At 39.4% G+C, this 17,500-nt stretch overlaps 1 protein-coding gene and 1 pseudogene across 3 annotated transcripts in view; one reads left to right on the top strand and one right to left on the bottom strand.

Moving 5' to 3' along the window:
* LOC138010764 (uncharacterized) overlaps window positions 1–155 on the top strand; it is a 1,593-nt pseudogene extending 1,438 nt beyond the window's left edge.
* Window positions 156–289: 134 nt separating this feature from the next.
* LOC137991972 (uncharacterized) overlaps window positions 290–17,500 on the bottom strand; it is a 66,637-nt gene continuing 49,426 nt past the window's right edge. For 2 of the 3 annotated variants that reach the window (XM_068836991.1, XM_068837000.1), the window contains exons 4-6: window positions 15,346–15,381; window positions 5,200–5,328; window positions 290–3,340 (exon numbers count right to left, since the gene is read on the bottom strand). In XM_068836991.1, coding sequence (XP_068693092.1) covers window positions 2,025–3,340; window positions 5,200–5,328; window positions 15,346–15,381 — 1,481 coding nt within the window. In that variant the 3' untranslated portion in view covers window positions 290–2,024. The remainder of the gene's footprint in view (window positions 3,341–5,199; window positions 5,329–15,345; window positions 15,382–17,500) is intronic. The other variant, XM_068837047.1, reaches the window with a different exon arrangement.

Raw genomic sequence — 17,500 nt, 5'->3', positions numbered from 1 at the left:
CATGACAGAGGCAGTTACGTGTGACATGGCTTCTTATGATTGGTTAAAATTGGCGGCCCTTTGTTTGTTTGGCGCCCAAAGTGTATCTAAAAATAAATCCATTTGTGACCGCAAAGCGATAGATCAACGCTTGTGTCTAATTCACTCTCCGATTCACATTACTTGGAGTGGGCGTCACAAAGTGACCCATGAACCATGGCCTCAACTAGAATCATAACTAAAAGGTAATAATGAAGTCCTTAATTAAGGTTAAGGAGACACCTTGTGACACATTGTGACGTGTATCCAAAGTACTGTGAATGTTATTATGCAGCTCAGTTGTATGGAACATGTATGATTCAGTAGCACAAGGACAAAAAAGACACCAATGAAAACGTCAAGCTCTTCCATTTGAGTATGTTAGTCGTGTCGCAAAGAAAAACCAGCCCTAAAGGTTTCCTTGGGGTTAAGGCTGGGTTTGCTCATGAATTTCATCATCAAGTCGAGTGAGCTCGGCAACCTTTTTTTACTCTTTCGCTCCATTTTCCATTGCGGTTCGTCAAAGCTGGTGGTTGTTTTTACCAGACAGCCAGTATCCTCCTTCCAATACACGTCGAAGTAGCAATGACTTTTCAATAGCAAGGTAGTTGCTTTTCTTATCACTTCTGTAGGATTGCTAAAGACGCTTTGTTGTCTTGATGAGTTAAAACAAACGCAGTAGCTATCTGTTCCTTTTTCTGAATCTTTTGTGATGAATGTTTTTCTTGAAAGGATTGCGCACTTGCTTTTACGTGACAAATAAAAATAAATCGTCATGATGCCACAAAAAGTGTGGCAAATCAAACCCTGAAAAGTTACTTTTTGTCCACCATTTTCTTTTCATATTCACTTGTCCAACCTCGTCCCCAGGGCGCTTTTCGAAAAGCGCCCTGGGGACGTCACGTATTGAAAGTTGGAGCAAAATGTTTTCTTGTGGATGTGGAGGTGGAGGTGGATGTGGAGATGATGGCGTTGTAAAATAAAACTGAAATTATAAATAAATTCTCTTTTCCGGCTTAATGTTCTTTATCTTTGGGAACAACTCAACCGTGAGGGCTGTGTCACGAGAATTTTTCACATTCAGCTTCTGGGATCAAGCAAAATGTAAAAAAACACTTAACCACTTGAAACAGTAAATTGATGTTTGAATAAAACATGAAATATGCAGGGATGGGCAAAATTGAAGAAGATTGAAATGGGTTGCGCCAGATCGGAGTGTTTGAAAACATTTCAGCTAACAGTTTTTCAACGTTTATCTTTGTTGTTTGGAACTTCAATTATGACCGTATGCTCGGCGGACATTTTTATGCCACCAAGCTTTGAGTTTTGATGTTTAAAAGTAATTTGTAGGTTGACGTTAAAGGGAAACGGTCAGCTGTTGCACATGCGCACTGAACACCATTTTTAGCTACTTCGTTGGTCAAGTTTGGAAAGGTTCATTTAAAAGGATGACCAAGTCGGCAGAACACGTTCCTTTAGTTCCTTAGCTTGTATTGATCCGAACAGTTCAAAATGACTCTCACCTTTTCACATAAATAATCACGTAGGAATGAATTAAACATTCAAAACAGCTTTTCAGTTATACCCTTAAAATCGAAAGAAAACCCGAGAGGATTAACACAGAATTTCAGGCAGGTAAAGTCCACGCTCAAAATTTGATTTCGGGTTGAGGTAGACTCCTCAAGACTAGCAGTTACCTAGTGTCCAGGTAGGCACGGTCACAACGTTGAGCATGTTGATGGCGCAAGGGCGAGTATTTGGTGGAACTACACAAAATCAAATGCGATACTTTGATACCGCCCTCTTAAAGCATGCATGGTCACAAGACCAACCAAATCCTGGTTTTCTTTTTCTCAAAAAAGCGTTTGGAAGTAGGGGATCCAGAAAGAAAATGATTATAGCAACAATCAATAACAGTTTTTCAACGTTTAGCTTTGTTGCTTGTAACTACGTGGTCAATAACAGAAGAAGAAGTATGTATGTAGGGGAATAGCCCGAGTTCGAGGTCATTTATGGTTCTCATTTCTATGCTCATTTCGGGCCATCTTGGCACATATTGTCCCGAACGTCAATGTTTCCGCTGAGTGAAACGTGAGTGCAGCCGCTGTCTTTCCAAAAGTACTTCCTCTGGACAAAATGAGAAAAGTGCACTCAGACAACAATAAATGGTCCACAATTATATCCAACATACTTTCCACGGATTCCGAACGTGTCAGCATTCTCAAACGTGTTATGTGTCGCGGAGTTATCATTTGGGTGACTGTATTTGGGGAGTAATTCTCGATTGCAAACTTTTTAACTTTAATATCGTCCGTTGCAAGAAACCATCGTATCCTTTTTTCCATGAAACGTGTTTGATTTCGTGTCGAAATTGCTTCACTTAACGCCTGAGCGCAATTAAAGAAATCTTTATAATTGACGCCATTATACGGCAAGCTCTTTCCAAAGGATATGTCGCCCATTCTAACTTGTATCCCAATCTTAAAAGCCGATCTTTCAAGACTAAGTGAATTCCGCGTTGATTCAAGCCGTTCTTCTAATGTGCGTGTCTTTTGAAAGAGAAATTCAAAAGCACAGCCTACAAAATTGTAAAAAGTTCCACTGGAACTGATTCCCAATTCGATGGCATGATTTTTCAATAATTCGTTTTTCAATAAAACATCGACAAAATACCACATTCCCATTATCTTTTCAACGGGGCGGTCAAAGAACGCCTGTAAATCAGTTTTCTTTAGCCAAGCTGCCAACTTTGCTTTGGAATCGATTACGTTAAACGTGCCATTTCTTTTTGGGCGGTATTTGCCCCAAAGATGCTTCCTCGTCTTAAGTTCTTGTAGCTCCTTGACAGGATAATTCCACGCAATGTTATTAGTAGAAAGGTGATGTTCGAGTGGTACCCCTGCATTACTATTCCATTCAATCAAAAATGCTCGTTGGGTTAAAATGGAAAGATAGAGAAGCGACGTAAGTGCTGCTAAGCGGTTACCATAACCAGAACATCCATATTCTTGCTCTTTGCAAGTAAACACAATAAACTTTCGCGGTCTGCGTCCCTCTAAAATATCTTTGTGAAGACTCTTGTATTCTTTTTGCCATTTATGACTGCACGTTTCATTATAACGTTGCCTGTCGGAGTAAAGCCTAGGAAGCATTTTCGAAACCACACCTTCTATCCACGAACCTTTCCCTTGTTGCATTTTATCTTCATCAAGGGTGTTAGCTTTTATATTAGGTCCGCCTACTGCGCTTTTGCCGTCAATGCCAGCATCTTTTGCGTGAAATTTCATTCCACCCAATTCCCACGGCAAAGGCTTACGTATTTCTAAAATAGGAAGAGAGAATATTTAATGTCAGAGTAAAGTTGGCGTGTATCTCTTCTTTGCCAATGGTAAGTTCCCAATGAATCCTGGGTAGTTCCAGACCTTTAAAGGCGCTAACGACCAGTAATTGCAGTTAAATCCGTCTTCTCCAAAAGGGACTGAAAATACCCAGGATTCATTAGGAAAATAACACAAACAGCGGTGATAAACATTGTATTCAAACGCATTTTTTATAAAACTTGACGTTTCGTATGCTAGTCAACATATATTTTAAAAAGTGACCGTTACAATTTTTGAAAACTATATATATCGTAAACATTAGGGGCCTGGAACCAGGGGTTTGTTCATTCAAGAGCTAAAGCCTTCCCTTAATATCAATATTAGTAGCGAGAAGTTATTGCTGCTTTAGCTATTACTCCTCATTATGTCTAGACACGTACTGCTGCAGATCATTTTTCTCAGTCTAGGAGGTTTCAGATCCCTAATGTTTAGAAAAATTGTAACGGTCACTTTTGAAAATGTATGTTGACTAGCATACGAAACGTCAACTTTTACAAAAAATGCGTTTGAATACAATGTTTATCACCGCTGTTTGTGTTATTTTCTTAATCAAGCTATGATGGCTTAGAACAAGAGTTTATTCGTTAGGAACCTACCTTTGGCACAGGCAAAGGCTCCAGCCCAAATCTGAAGTTCAGGATTTGTCTTTGATTTCGATCTTTTATTTTAGTTTCAAGTCGCGACTGGCTTCCTGTGCATTCCCCAACTTTACTTTATCGATTCATTCAATTGCCCATATTTGTTATTGTTTAAATTCAACTTTGAATTCTTGCATCAACTATATAAATCATGGTAATTTTTGAAATTTATGAATCGGTTTTATCATAGTTACATGTAATAAATATAAGGAGATGGTTATGAAACTCGGCAAATTTTTTTCGTTTGTGTTTTTGTTCGCTGTTTTGGCCCTGGCCATACACAAACCACACTCTTTTTCGAGAAGATAGCCAATCAAAAGTTTCGATTAATTTAGTCAAAACTCAGGCCCCGTCCACACGTATCCGGAAATTTGTGAAAACGCCAATTTTTTTTTTTACGAATACGGCTTGCGTCCACACGTATCCAGCGTATTTTCCGGCCGTATCCGGAAATTTTTGAAAACGCTTTCCAGAGTGGAAATTTTTTTATCCGATACGAATATGTATACGTGTGGACGGTCGTATCCAGTCGTAACCTTTGATTTCAAGTCCCGACTAGCTTTCTAATATGCATTCCCAAGCTTCAATTTTTTATTTCTGAATCGCGCACATTTCTTGTTATTTTAATTTTTGTAGCAACTCAAGTTATTCTGGAAATTAATCAATCGATGCTACCAGCCTCTATATCAAAAGCCCAAGAGTGGGATTGCGACTTTTAAACGAGGCTGACCGATATTGCACCGTGGCAACGCGTGGCCTACATAGCAACGGGGGCAAAAATTGGAAACAACTATGTTTTCAAAGCATTTTTTTCTGTTTACAATGCAAAAGCTTGGCGGAAGCGAGGAAGAAAAGGTTCCTGGCTCCTGACAGTCGAGACACTTCTTTGAAATGACGTCTTTAGCGCACATTGAATACTGCCAGATTAGCCAAAAGAGGTAAATTAAATCTTTCATCTTTGAAAAAGCTATGCAATTCAAAGAAGATCTCACCACCAGACGCGTGAACGTTAAATTTCTCTTGGAAAACCGATATCGCACTCATCACTTCGCAATTCGTGCGATATTGGTTTTTCCGTGAAATTTAACGTGTAATTTCCTCGTTAGGTGGAAAATTTCCACATAGAATATTCATAACTCAAACAAAACAGTTACAACTAGTACCTTCGTCAGCCCAATTTTCGCTGTGCCTGAAATAAACGATGAATGAGAAGACAACAAGAAAACCCAAGGGGACGATTTGCCACTTTTGTGGTTTGCAGATCCTCGACTGTAGAGTCCAGTGGCTCATAACTAGCGAGAAAAATACTTGAAAATATCGAGTGGCCGAAGCCAGGATGAATCATGATAAAATTAAAAAATGCTCTGGTTGGCTAAGAGAACTAAAACGCACAAGTTCTTGTTCCCCTGAACTGCAGTCTTCAACCCGCAAAATGATGAAAAATCAGAATTTTAAAGAAAATAGCATATGTTTTGAAAAAACAAGAAAACAAAAGAGTAAAATTGAGAACCTTGTTAAAAGGAATACTGTACTGTCGGGAATAAACAAGAGATTCATTGTCCACATTAGCTGTGATCTAGCCTGTGTACAGCCGCCCGCTCTCCGAAAGAAAAAATTTGAGCGTCTGTGATTTACCGTTAATAATCGTGTTCCGTATCACGTGATTTTTCCTGGAATGCGTGGAAAATGATTTGATTGGTTATTACCCATCGATCATTACATCATTGAAACAACGAGTTTTGATTGGCTTTTATTTTTATTTCTCCACATCAACACCGTGAGAACTACCGTGAGAGATTTTACGATGAGTTCGTGTGTACTTTGAGCACGGTACAAAATACGAATGAAAATCTTTTTGATTGTCAAAGAGGTTTTTCTTTTAAAGTACGAGCGGAATTGTTATCTATGGAGTGTAAAGTGGAAATCGATTCGACGTACATTTGTAGGAATTGTTGTCAGCGCAAAAGAAACGAAAGCGCTCTTCACGAGGTGAATATAGCACTATTCAAAAGATTGTCCACTCGAAAACGTCTCCCGCTATTCCTTACCAGTCAATGTAATCCCAACGCCTTGCTCGGACCAGCCTAGCCATTCTCAAGCACAATCTACAAAGCGTGATGCCGTGGAAGATTTGAGATGTGAACACACCGAGGCAAATAACAGCTCATAGGCAACGATCTGTGCTGTTCTGAAGATCAGAGCCGTACCTTGGTTGGAAGACTTGGAAATACATCCTTTCCTTTAAAGAGTGCTTCTATGCTATAAAGCCAAGGTATCTTAAAACTATCGGAGACGCTCTTTGATGCACGTTTGAAATCTACCTCATTGACCACCATTTTGAGAATTTAGCTCCAACGAAATATGAGCCACGCAAATTTTGGTCAGCGTAGATCACTTAATAATTTATGCAAAATTATTCCGGAAGACGATTACTAACGGTAAATCACAGACGCTCCTCTCCGATTGTTTTTTTTTCGGAGAGCGGGCGACTGTTCACAGGCTACTGTGATCGTGGTGTATCAAGATTCCGGCCAAAAACCTTCTGATCTCTGCGAAAATTGCCTTTGTCAATGATCAACACGTTTTTGAAAAATCAATGGCATGGTCATGAAACCAATAATTCGCAATACTGGACCCTTTGGCCGCTGTTTTTAAACTTTGTGGGTCCCTTTTTTCCTCGTACCGAATGCCCCCAGTTTCACCGATACATGCTTTAAAGAGGTCTGGTTGTGAGACTAGTGGGGGAGACTTCGGGCAGATTCTGTAGGTAGCGGAAGAAACAAGAGACAACACAAACGAACTCCAAATAAAGACTAATCCCCTTGTGAACAAAATACAAAGTTTTCCCTTACCTTCAGAAAGATCCTAACTTCGAAATCGGGAAGAGTTGTTGAAGCGTTCTTAAAGGGTGATTCAGAGGTCTCGTGACACCTTCGATTTACGGTAGAGATGCAAAAGAGTTATAACTCTTGTCCACTCCCAGGACAATATAGTATTTTTTAAACAAAGATTCTTAATTTTGTTCTTTTGTTTTCTTGTTTCTTCACACCACAAACCTTTTATTTAACATTTCTGATTCTCTGATCATTTCACCCTATGAAGACTGAAAGGTTGTGCCTTTTGCCAGATAACGTTTTTTAGTTCTATGATAATACTGTAAAATAAGTACTATACATCAAAATTGCAATATTATCTCAGTACAAGCTTTGAAGTACGTAGAATCAGTGACAATGTGAAGACAAAGAGATGTCACTAAATTGGGATCTTTGTATTATTTGCCAATGCACTACTCGTGGAGCTTTAACATATCCCATGAAATCCCACTCATTCGACAGCAATGTTTTACAGTAACTTTCTTACCAACTTAACCCACTTTAAGGACCTGAATTCTCTGCCAGTGGAACTGAAGATTAATACTGATACCAAAACAACTGATGACCTTATTAAGAACAACGCCAAATCATGGCATCAGTCCTGCTACTTAAAATTTAGCTCGTCCAAGCCGAAAAAAAGCTCAAAAGAAAAAAAGCCCACCATCCGATGCCCTTGAAAACCCACATCTTATATCCAATAAACGTCGTAAAGTGGTAGAAAGTGATGAAAATAGGTGTTTATTTTGTGGCGAGGGAAACAAGCTTGGTGTACTTCATGGCTTCTCCACAATTGAAGGGGACAGAAATCTTCGCCGAATTGTCACAGATTTGCAAGACTTCGAACTGTTGGCAAAAATATCTGGGGGAGACCTGATTGCTGTTAACTACACTTGTAGGTCTATGTAGGCCAGAAACAATTATAGCACGACAAGCACTCTAATGTTTTCATTTGCTCAAATTGGAGTTTAAACCAGTCAGAGAGTGAGTAAGAATCTAGAGATTGTTAGCATCATGTCAAAAAAACAGAATTTTTATCGGTTTTGTATGCCTAAGAAACACAGCGATTAGAAAAAAATGGCTCCCAATCAGTCTTGCAAAGCATCATGGACCTTCATTTGTTTACCCGACAATAAATATCAAATGTGGCATCAACGCTGCTTGACTTATTTTTCTTGCGTGTAAGTAGTTTTGACGAGCTTTCAATAATACTTTTCCTTGAAACCACATTTTCCCTAATATGCTTGGTAACCAGGTAATGTCAATTTTGTTTATATTTAATTTATTTGCTGCACCAGCAAAGGAAAAAAAGAGTCAGTTGGGCAACGGTCCTAAAAATGTTCAGTATACTCTAAGGCAGCTGTGTGCCAAATTTGGTGCTTTTGTCCGCTCTGTATAGATCCGGTCAATTTTCTGCACTTAGCCACCCGACTAATTGGCTGTCGAAACAAAGGGTCTTTTGTTCCAGGGGTTGGCACATTTGAATAACAAAAACAATGTTTGTAAATAGATATCTTCCCTATATTACGCTGACCAATTAGAAACACAGTGTACATGAAAATTAGCTATTTACAATATCGATAATCGTATAAAAATAACAACTTTCTTTAATTTTCCAGACATATTTCGACGGTACATCCGTCATCTTCAGTGTTACATATTTTGAAATCGCCGTTGAATTTAAAGCGCGCGCGATCTTACAAACTTCGTTACATTGCGTTGTCAATATTGCGTATTAAATCAAAACAGTACAAAACAAACATTTTTAAATGAGTGACGCTTAGTTCCTTACAGGGAGAGAGTCAGGTTAATGTGTTTCACCTGCTGGTTGAGATCGGGCTTCTCCCATTTTATATACATGGATTCCTTAAGCTTCACTTGGTACTTAGCGGCTGCAGAGTCCAGGATCTCAAAGCAATCCGGTGTGCAGGATGCCTTACAAAACTCTGAACTCTGCAGATGTTTAAAAACGTTCGAAGATCTGTCTGAAAGTAAGTGCTCGCGCACTCGTGTGGAGAAGTGTCGGCTGGTTTCACCAACATAACAAGCATTACAACTTGCATACGAAAATTTATAGACCACACGCGTGCGAAGCCCTACAGGGACAGCATCTTTTACATTAAAAAGATTCCTGACTTTGAAAGTAGTGAAGACTAACCTTATATCAATAGGTTTACATAACCGATTAACAAGTTTGCGTATACTCCTCTGTGCCGTGACTGAGAAGTGCCCAACGTAAGGGATTTTAAAGAAAAACTTAGGTGTTTCCTGGGGCTCGATTCCTGAATGAGACTGTGTTTTCCCTCCCTTGACTGCTGTCTGAATATATTTAGAAATATATTTGTTGATAAGGTTCTCAGGGAAGAGATTCCTCCGCAGAATGACAGACAATTTTTGAAGGTCAATGTGGAACCCCATCCAAGTGTTGTTTATCTTAAAAGTTCTATCAATCAAGGTTTTGATTAACCCCAATTTGTAGGTAAAGGGGCAAAAACTGGTGAGCAAACCTGTGAAAGTTTTTTTCCGGTAAACGGTGGTTACACTTTGGTGCGGGTCAGTGTTATTGATTAGAACATCTAGGAAAGGTAGAACATGGTCAGCTTCCCGTTCCATTGTAAAGCGTATATTGGGGTGTTGATTGTTGATGTAATTGAAGAAAAGGGTTGCATCCCGTTCAGAGCGGAAAAGGCAAAATGTATCGTCCACGTAGCGACGATAGAATAAGACCTCTGAATCCCCGTATTGATCCAACCATATATTCTCATGGTGACCCATAAAGAGATTGGCGAGAACAGGGGCAAGGGGGGACCCCATGGCTACACCATCCAGAGTTCAGAGTTTTGTAAGGCATCCTGCACACCGGATTGCTTTGAGATCCTGGACTCTGCAGCCACTAAGTACCAAGTGAAGCTTAAGGAATCCATGTATATAAAATGGGAGAAGCCCGATCTCAACCAGCAGGTGAAACACATTAACCTGACTCTCTCCCTGTAAGGAACTAAGCGTCACTCATTTAAAAATGTTTGTTTTGTACTGTTTTGATTTAATACGCAATATTGACAACGCAATGTAACGAAGTTTGTAAGATCGCGCGCGCTTTAAATTCAACGGCGATTTCAAAATATGTAACACTGAAGATGACGGATGTACCGTCGAAACACATCTGGAAAATTAAAGAAAGTTGTTATTTTTATATGACTATCTATATTGTTGCTGCTATCTAGACCTTTTGGATCAATATCGATAAGCTAATAAAAGTAACATAAGTTGTAGGATTAGAGAGCAAAAACAAAATAGAAGTAAAAGTAAAAACATATTATAATTCAACTTGACCAACTTTCTTTTAAGAAGTGTATCACGCGTTGGGGGCTTAAGCATTAATTAACGTTGTTGAGCAGTGGCTCTATATCATGGCAAGAAATATCTAATTAACTTTTACAATTTTGGATATCTTGCTAATCAGGAGGCTTGTAAATGGAAACTATTGCTAAAAATCCGAAGCTCTGGATTCAAATCCAGTCTTCAGGAGATGTTTTTTTCTCTCAGCTCATTTGCTCATATTGTATCTTCAAAATTAACATTAATAATTCATGAGCGCAATATCTCATCAGATGAGAGAATATCAATCACATTCATGCATCTGCATAGCCGATATAGAATGGTCTTCATGAAAAGGCCGATGGTTTTTGATTTCAGTCTCGAGGAAAATCGGTGTAGATTACAAAACAATTAAAATATCTTCGAGTTTTTTATTAAAATACGATTACCGAAGTCTTTATGATAAGATCACGGCAATAAACGTGTAACAAGACGCCTCGTGGCGCTTACGTAGGATGCTGCTGTTTGTGTAAAATGTGCAGGTTGGCTGCAAATGTCACGGATCCCTGAAGCCAACTGAGAATCTCAGAGGGACGTGGTGAAAGCGCTATTAAAGGAAGGTTAAATGTGATGAGAATCGACCTTTGCAATTTCAAGCGTTTTCATGGGCACTAGCGACTAGCCAATCACTTCTTCAAAAACTCGACCTTTACCTTCAGGCCACGCGCGCATAAATTCCATAACAGTACTCCCGTAGTGAAAATTTCAATCACAAAGGCCAGATAAATTAAACTCGGCTGTCATATAACTTCAGTAACAAAACAGTTTTCCTTATTTCAGTTTTTCATTCCTGTGAAGTTTTAGTTTTCTTACCTCGTTAACCGACTTCAAGCATTTACACGAATCAATCGTATCTGTATGTACTCACATTCAAAAAAAAACAATTTTAGTTACATTTATTTACGGCAAGAACCGGAAATAAATGCAAGAGGTGTAATATTCTTGCGTTGATCGCTGTTCTATCGCGCTTGATCGACAAAAATCGATTTCAAAGGAAGCTTAGGTTGCTACTCATCTCTTAGAGTAGACGAAGATCTCTTGAATTCAGTCTGAGAATGAAGTAATTCGAAGAAGGGAAGTGTTGTGTGTGTGTGTCTGTGTTGGGAAGTCCGTGTCGGCTTTTCTCATTACCGTTCGAAAGAAAATAAAAAGAGACATGCATTTGTATATGTCCTACTGTACAATGACAGTATCAAGCCAAGAGCTTCGTGACAGACACGTGCCTAATTACCATATCTGACCATTATGAAAACGACACACAAGCGAATTTTGAACGTGGTCTGCCTTAGGCATTCCACGTAAAAATGCGACCCAGCGAAATAACATGAATCATATAAGTTGCATACCTTAAAGCAAGAAAACACTTTAGAAACTAGACGCCTGTTGGCGTTTACGTGGGATGCACTATTTGATGGAAAGATTAGTTTTGATGACTTTACTGTAGTGAGATTTTGTTCGTATTTGCGACTAGTTTGCGAGTCGAGTTTTCCGCATTTTAATGGAAAATAATCTAAAGAGTCTCCATATTTGTTTCAAACTTGCAGCCGTCAAAATTAGAGATTTCAAATGAATTTTTGTTGAAAGATCTCAACAATCAATTTGTTGCAAGTTTAAACGAACAAAGGGGTGCAATTGCGATTAAAGAGCGTAACGCGCGAATTATTTTACTCTAAAGTATATTCACCTCAAGAAAGATCATACATGTTATAATGCTAACTGTTTATTCAAGAAAACTTAACTTATTCAACTTATTAACTTATTCAAGAAAACTCAAGCTAAGCAGATGAAATAATGAATTGTTGATTCGAGGATTTGTTTTCATTGAATAATTTTGTAGATTGGAAAAGGTTTTGTTGAGAATGACTGATCGAATCGCTTCGGACCATGAGCTCTTTTCAGAGCCTTCATTGCGCCCCAGCGAGGTATTTCTTTCTGACAACGCGAAGGCGTTCGACAGGACGGGATAATCTCTTGCCATCGCGGGAAACGAAGGTGACTTAGACAGTAATAATCGGAAATTCAGTTGCACGATCCGACTTCGCCTTCGATTTGCGTTGATAGTCCGTTCCACGTACGGGGATAGGCCAGCATCGTGTAGTTCTTGGTCGCTGATGTCCATTGGTGTCTACTGGATCTGTACTGGTAGGTTTGGGAACAGGAAACGGACCACGTCGTGGCGAATCACAAGTGATTCCTCATGCTGAAGTGGAACTTTCATTCCTCTTTCAAACACAAGTCCGGTCCGCTCTCTAGCTTCTTCCACTCGTACTGGACCTGGGTTGGGATTTTCAACACCTCTATAGGTGAGCTTTTGGCTCTCATGTATTCTTGCTGCGGTAATAGTAACCTTGCCACTGTACCATGAACAGAGGCCTTCGGTTGCACATTTGCTTGGCAACTATCCGGTCAGCTTGATATGATGCCGAAAACGTCAGGTTTTCTATCGCGGCAGTTTCTAGGCTCTTATAATACTTCTCAGGTGGACGTCTACGTTTCCCCATCTTCATAACGAATCGAATATTGTGGCTAAAAGAAAAAAAAACTGAAGTATATCTAGAGTTGATTGGCAGGCCAAAGGGATGCTAGGGCACCAATAGATATCGTCTATTAGACAAAAGATGTTCAGAGAAAGCGTCGCCATAACTTCAAAAGTTTTCAACGCAATGTTTCCGAATGGATTTTTTTTCCTTCTATCAATTGAAGCTCGTCATGTAACGTCTGCGCCTTCGAAAACTAAACACTCACAATCAGAAGGATGTGTTTATTTACAATACAATCATTTTGCGAGGGTAGGGTTCATTTGACCATCAGGTCATCATTCTGTGTATTCTATATAACTTTTGTCCAAACAATCAAATCTAAAAATTATCTATTCTATAAAGCAAAATGGAAAATGTTAACCGTGCCGTAAAATGTTCCTTGCAAAATATGCTCATATGTGCGATTTTACAACACAAAAGATAAGACAATAGCGCTCTCCATTCATTGTTTAGTTTGTCACCTACATCATGTTAATCGATGCTCTTTCTAAGCGTTCACGCACGATGACGCACGATATCAACTGAAGCTTAAATGTACCGAGAACAATAGGCATTCTGCGCGATGATAAACACCTACAATCAGAAGAATGTGTTTACTTACAACACAATCATTTCGCAAGCGCAGGGTTCGTTTGACCATCAGTTCATCATTCTGTGTGTTCTATATAACTTTTGTCCAAACAAACAAATCTAAAAAGTATCTATTCTATAAAGCAAAATGGGAAATCTTAACGGTGATGTAAAATGGTCCTTGCTAAATATGCTCATATGTGCGATTTTACGACACCAAAATAAGACAATAGCGCTCTCCCTTCATTCTTTAGGTTGTCACCTACATCAAGCTAATGAACGTCGTTGTGCGTTCGGCCTGGCAACCAATGATCAATGCTCTATATTCTATCTAAGCGTTCACGCATGATGACGCACGATATCAACTGGAGCTAAAATGTCCCAGGAACAATAGGCATTCTAGACGATGATTAATTAACGGAGAAAATTAAGTAAACGTTGATTTGTGCTATTGCTCTTATTTTTCAATCATCATATGTAAATACAAACTTGTTTAGTTTTCCTATAGAAAAGACAAGGTTTTTCCATCAATACAGGGTGGTAAAATTAATAGTAAAGATACTAGGTATATTGTCTTGTTTTTTTCTAAAATTCTTTTTTAACGCTATGAAGTCTGCACGTACGCAACAAAATTAAACAATATAACTTCTTGGTTGGGAAAAACCCTGCCGTGACTGTTCAGTGACAGTGAGGATCTTACGTGTGTTATTGTTTACACCAAATGATATATTATCGTTGACAATATGCGCTTCTTTTAATTATTCGTGATAACGTACGGAATAAAGATGCGATGTAAAGCATGTGGAATTCGTCTCCACAAATACTTTCCACACCTCTTGGGCTAAATTTCAGAATACCCCGCAACACTAGCTATTCTGCGTAGCTACTGTAAATGGCTACGCAGAAATGCAATTCTGCAATAGGCCACGTTCGATATCTCAATATTCACATACGGCTACGTACAAGGCGTTTTGTTAAATTTGAATATTATTCTGTTTGGAAATCCACTTGAGACCTGCCGGACAAAGAAAACAGAACTGAGCCGTGAAATCTGACCTTAAAGCCTCGTAGCTCCATAATAGAGTTGGCCGCCTAATACAGCTAATAAATACAACTTTTGTATGAGCGAAAAGTCGGGACTTTGAAAACTGGCCGCTTAATACAGGGCCGTTATATACAGGTTCGACTGTATATCGAACTCGGCCTTTACTTTCGCATCTATTACTCTCGCATCTACAGTTATTAGGTTTAGAACTGATATTTCAGACTGGTTTAGCTTTCAGTTATTGTAGTGCTTATCAACAGTTATTTGGGCCCAAGTAACTTCCCTGAATTATAAATAAGTAACACGGAGTGGACGAGTAGACGGGTAGCCACTTTCCCAAGGACTTGAGTGAATTATAAATAAATTAAAACGGAGTATCCGCGTAGACGCGTAGCCACTTTCCAGAGAACTTCAGTAAATTATGAATAAATTACCACAGAATAGCCGCGTAGACGCGTAGCCATTTTCCAAAGAACTTGAGTGAATTATCAAGAATAACTGACAACTCGAGTTGCCGCGTAGACAACTTGTTGCCGGCTGCACCGTGTAGCTAGAGACGCGGGGAATACTGCAATTGCTCCTTCCCTTGTATTTCATCTATAATTACATGTTCCAGCATTCGGCAAAGTCCCTTTTTGGCTTATGGCTATTTCTGCTTAGGTGACCTCACACACCATAAGGCGTTTTAGAGACATCACTGCCAAGCCGGCCACTTCTGCTGGAGAGAATAGGATAGCCACAACACCGGGGACTACTGACATCCCCTACTCTTATCGAATAGTGTGTGGATTGTTTAACGTCCGACAGAGAACTTATGAACATAGAAGGTATTTGTGAGACGGGGCCTATGGTTTATAGTCCTTATAGTTTGGGTTCACATTCAATAATATTCCGAAGGAATCTTACCTCTCAAGTGCTCTCTTGAAATCGACCGTGCACGCTCTGCAAGCGAAACCCACATACACAATAAACTTTCACAAGCATGTCACCTTTGTCATATTACCTTGCACGTGATTACACGGCGGACCCACTCAAATCGCAGGGTATAAATACTTTCAAGCTATAACATAATGCTTTCATTGTCTGTCACAAGCGGTAAAGGACAATACAAAACATTTGAATAAATGTGAATATTTTTCATGATTACGAGACGCCAGGCAACTTACCTTTATGTATTCGCCTAAAAACAAACAACTGCATACTCAGTTAGCGGGTCACAACCTCGGTAAAAGTCTGTTCAGTAATTTCCGGGTCACAGTAAAATTTCACAGTAGTATTTATATATGGATTGCAATTAGCTGGCTTAGCGTATGGCTTATACGCGTGGTTTGCATGAGTTGAATTGCACTTGGTAAACTCAAAGAGATCGTCAAAGTTAAACTTGTTTATACTAAAAACGATTTTGTAACATGAACTAAAGAAAGATATAACCAAGGCGTTTCAAGTGTAGGCCACTTCGGCTTCCTTAGACGATCTTCGTATTCCATCACAGGCTCCCCACGTCTTTGCCTAAGAGCAAGCCAAGAAGCTCTTCGCTGAACTTTTGCTAACGCCAGTATATCCTCAGATAAGTACGGATTCCAGACCGGGGCAGCGTATTCAAGGACTGAGCGCACAAGACATTTGTACAACGTAGAAAATGCATCCCGATTTGACAAGCCTACTGTTGTGTGAATCAAGCCCAACAATTTGTTGGCTTTATTAACGGTCACGTTAACATTTTCACTCCACGATAAATCCGAAGAGACTATGATACCCAGGTCGTTGACGCAGAACATAGATAGAAACAAAATTGGGCCCAAGATCGTGCCCTGTGTTACAGAAGATCAAGATGAGTAAGTTCCTCGAACAACAACGCGTTGTTTGCGGTCAGTCAAAAAGCTTCTGAACCAACGGAGTAGTGGACCTTCCATCCCGTGGCATTTTAATTTGAGCAAAAGCCGTTCGTGAGGTACGGAGCTAGTCAAACGCTTTTCAGAAATCTAAGAATATAACATCTGATGATTCAGTAGGTCTTGATTTATTTCTTGATAAAGCCCAGTCATCAAAAAAACACAGCAATTGAGTTAGAGTTGATTTTCCTTCAAGAAAATCACTGGTTTGAGTTCTTGGGCCTTCCAGAAGTTTACTACACGATCTTTGGCAATTTTCTCGCTAACTTTATATGCGATGGAGCTGAGTGAAATTTGATGGTAGTTTTCTCTGCAATCTTTTCTACCCCTTTTTGTGGACAGGAACAAATTACCTATTTTCCAGGCGTACGGTACTTCTCCAGCTAGAAATGATCTATTTGAAACTGAACAAAAGGACTGATCGATTTCAATCGCCCATTCTTTTAATTCCCGATGCGTGAGGTGGTCCGGCCCCCGGGACTTGTAAGGATTTAGGTTTCTCAAAAGGCGGGAAACCTCATTTGCGTTACAAAAGATATTTGACAATTTAGAATCGACAACATCAGCGTATGCAGGGAAATTTCCATAATCTTCTAACGGAAACACACTTGGGAAATATAAATTCATACTTTAAGCCATTTCCAAGTCGTCAGTCAGGGTAACGTCATCCGCTTTCAGTGTTGCAGGGAGTGTAAGTTCGTTCGATCCTTTGCGTACGGTGGAAACAAAACTCCAGAATGCATTTGGGTTTCCCAAAGATATTAGATCTTCAGATATTTTGTTGATGTGTTCTCCCTGAGCAGAATTGTAAACTTTCTTTAAAAAATTGTTCAGATCACCGTATACTTTCCAATCTTTTTTGTACTCCAGATCTTTAATTTTGGCTCTCTTGTACGTTTGAGTTAGAGAAACAAATGCATGAGAGGGATATCCTGAAAATTACAACAATGAAATCTAATGACACAGTTGTCTGAGCGCAATTTAAAAGACAACGCAATATCGTCAATGAAACGATAAAGCAAGCTAAGCAGTCCTTATATCTCTGAACTAGTTTTAGTGATCAACAACAAAATCAACGGAATTGGCAGAGGAATTTAACCATCATTTTGCCCCCTCCCCACCCCCCCGGGTCATTTTGCCACCATAGGCACAATAGATTTAGCCAAGCC

This window comes from Montipora foliosa, chromosome 1, assembly GCF_036669935.1.
Source record: "Montipora foliosa isolate CH-2021 chromosome 1, ASM3666993v2, whole genome shotgun sequence".
Taxonomy (NCBI): domain Eukaryota; kingdom Metazoa; phylum Cnidaria; class Anthozoa; order Scleractinia; family Acroporidae; genus Montipora; species Montipora foliosa.
The sequence above is the reverse complement of the archived record's forward strand: the minus strand, read 5'-3'. Positions and strand labels throughout refer to the sequence as shown.